The 3,018-nt window shown below is 37.6% G+C and overlaps 1 protein-coding gene across 6 annotated transcripts in view; it reads left to right on the forward strand.

The window, feature by feature from the left end:
• Positions 1-1,845, forward strand: part of LOC139752900 (uncharacterized) — a 172,176-nt gene extending 170,331 nt beyond the window's left edge. For all 6 annotated transcript variants that reach the window (XM_071668939.1, XM_071668937.1, XM_071668941.1 and 3 more), the window contains one exon: positions 961-1,845. In XM_071668939.1, coding sequence (XP_071525040.1) covers positions 961-1,001 — 41 coding nt within the window. In that variant the 3' untranslated portion in view covers positions 1,002-1,845. The remainder of the gene's footprint in view (positions 1-960) is intronic.
• Positions 1,846-3,018: the final 1,173 nt, after the last annotated feature.

Consider the following 3,018-nt stretch of genomic DNA (forward strand, 5'->3'; position numbering starts at 1 on the left):
ATGTGTGGAAGGAGAGAATGTTATCTCAGAGAGCAAAAATGGCTATGTTTGAAGGAATAGTGGTTCCAACAATATTATGTGGTTGCGAGGCTGGGCTATAGATAGGGTTGTGCGGAGGAGGGTGGATGGGTTGGAAATGAGTTGTTTGACGACAATATGTGGTGTGAGGTGGTTTGATCGAGTAAGTAATGAAAGGTTATGAGAGATGTGTGGTAATAAAAAGAGTGTGATTGAGAGAGTGGAAGAGGGTGTATTGAAATGGTTTGGTCACATGGAGAGAGTGAGGAAAGATTGACAAAGAGGATATATGTGTTAGAGGTGGAGGGAATGAGGAGAAGTGGGAGACCAAATTGGAGGTGGAAGGACGGAGTGAAAAAGAATTTGAGCGATCGGGGCCTGAACATGCAGGAGGGTGAAAGGCGTGCAAGGAATAGAGTGAATTGGAATGATGCAGTATACTGGGGTGGACTTGCTGTCAGTGGATTGAAGCAGGGCATGTTAAGCGTCTTGGGTAAACCATGGAGAATTTTGTGGGGCCTGGATGTGGAAAGGGAGCTGTGGTTTCGGTGCATTATGCATGACAGCTAGAGATTGAGTGTGAACAAATGTGGCCTTTGTTGTCTTTTCCCAGCGCTACCTCACACACGTGGGAGGGGGGGTTGTCATTTCATGTGTGGCGGGGTGGCGACGGGAATGAATAAAGGCAACAAGTTTGAATTATGTACATGTGTATATATATGTATATGTGTACATTGAAATGTATAGGTATGTATATGTGCGTGTTGGACGTGTATGTTTATACATGTGTATGTGGGTCGGTTAGGCCATTCTTTTGTCTCTTTCCTTGCACTACCATGCTAACATAGGAGACAGTGACAAAATATAATAAATATAAAGTTTTTTTTTTTCTTTTTTGAAAAGACAGGTGATGATAGATTTATTAACTTTTTTATTTGGCAGGTTATGTTGTGAGTGGGCCATGGATGTGGAAGATGATGTAAGTTGTCCCAGCAGCTATATGCTGTTATTCATCAATGGGTAATTGTCATCATTGTTTTGGATGTGATAAGACTAAGACTACCTGTATCTTCACATTTCTCTCTTTTGATGATATTGTCAGGTATTTAACATATATTATTTGGGTAGATTATGGCCATTTTAGTCTCGTTTTATTGAAAATTATTGAGATAAACTGGAGTTTTGTTACTTTTAAATGTAGCTGTTAATACCTGTTTTGAAAATAGGGAAAAGAAAATCAATCTTTAAAGGGTACAAAATAGGATTTTATACTATTCATCATTTCCAACAACTCAGCAATGGGAGACCTGTTAAGAGGTTGCTAATACTTTGTATTAGATTTCTATGTATTGGGAGTCATTGGCTGTTAATACACAAAGCATTTTCTTTCTGGTTGTAATTTTTTTTTACAGTATTTCTGTTATAGGTAACAATTTACATAAAGAAAAAGTCCTTGGTTCTTTCTTTTCTTCTAAAGCTGTGCTTTATTAATTTTTAAGGAATTACTGCTTTTGTTAATTGTAAATTGTTTTAATAATTTTAATGTTTGTGTATTTGGTTACTATTAGTACCTGTTTAATTTAATAGTACCATGTTGTACATGGTATTTATCGAGAATTATTGAAGTGCCTTAATGGTACCCGTCCCACAAGTTTTCATTCCACTAATGTCGTTTAGTGTTGCAATCCAGATTCCTTGTCCCAGAGCACAAGACTATGTTCAGTTGTCTAGTCGCGTAACACAAGAAAGCTCTTTGATTTATTTTTGTAAACATTTTGTAATTATTGTCATGTTCCATAAAGAATATGAATATGTCTCTAAAGATTTTTTGCGTGTTTTATTAACCTTTCTCTAAACAGGCCTGCAAGGGTCGTAAAGTTAATCCCAATACTAAAGTATAAATGATACTTGACTGCAAGAGCTCAATGTCCCAAATTTGTACAGTATAATACCCCATCCTGGAATGCATACTTTTCAGCAAACTTCCTTTTTCAAGGATTCTAAATTGTGGTAATTTGGTATGTTCTGACGCCTAGGCAAGTCACAGTCATAGCAATAATGTACATATGATGTACCTGGCTACTGGGAAGCTTTCCCTCCTTCGCATATTAAGCCCTTCATGCCTAAATTAGGCATGAAGGGCTTGTGATTTTTTTTTTTTTTTTCTTTTTGAAAAATTATTGGATCATGCATGCATAGTGCCATTTTAACAAAGGCAAAGAGGATAAAGGTGAGTGTTCAAACTACAAAGGCATAAGTATGCTGAGTATTCCTGGGAAATTATATGGGAAGGTATTGACTGACAGCATCAGAATGGGGAAGAGCAGTGTGGTTTCTTCAGTGATAGATGATGTGTTGATCAGGCGTTTGCTTTGAAGAATGTATGCAAGAAATACTTAGAAAAACAAATTGATTTGTATGTAGCATTTATGGATCTAGAGAAGGCATATGATAGGAGTGATAGATGCTTTGTGGAAGTTTTAAGGAATAATGGTGTGGGAGGCAAGTTGCTAGAAGCAGAAAAGTCTTTACCAAGGATGTAAGGCATGTGTACGAGTAGAAAGAGAGGAGAGTAACTGGTTTCCAGTAAATGTCGGTCTGTGGCAGGGGTGTGTGACATCCCCATGGTTGTTTAATTTGTTTATGCATGGGGTGGTTAGGGAGGTAAATGCAAGAGTTTTGGAGAGAGGGGCAAGTATGCTGTCTGCTGGGGATGAGAGGGCCTGGGAAGTGAGTCAGTTGTTGTTTACCAAGGATACAGCTTGAGTGGCTGATTTGTGAGAAACTGTAGAAGTTGCTGACTGAGTTTGGAAAAAAGTGTGAAAGAAGTTGAGAGTAATGTGAATGAGAGCAGATGTGAACTATAAATAAGAATTCAGGAGCACCAGCTCCCAAATCAATATAGAAATTTAAGAAGACTTAAATGATAAATTTCTAATCAGTTCATTACCACACAATGCATTCATTCTATCTTGCAATGCAAAAAAATTTGAACATTCA

This window comes from Panulirus ornatus, chromosome 13 (assembly GCF_036320965.1).
Source record: "Panulirus ornatus isolate Po-2019 chromosome 13, ASM3632096v1, whole genome shotgun sequence".
NCBI classification, from domain to species: domain Eukaryota; kingdom Metazoa; phylum Arthropoda; class Malacostraca; order Decapoda; family Palinuridae; genus Panulirus; species Panulirus ornatus.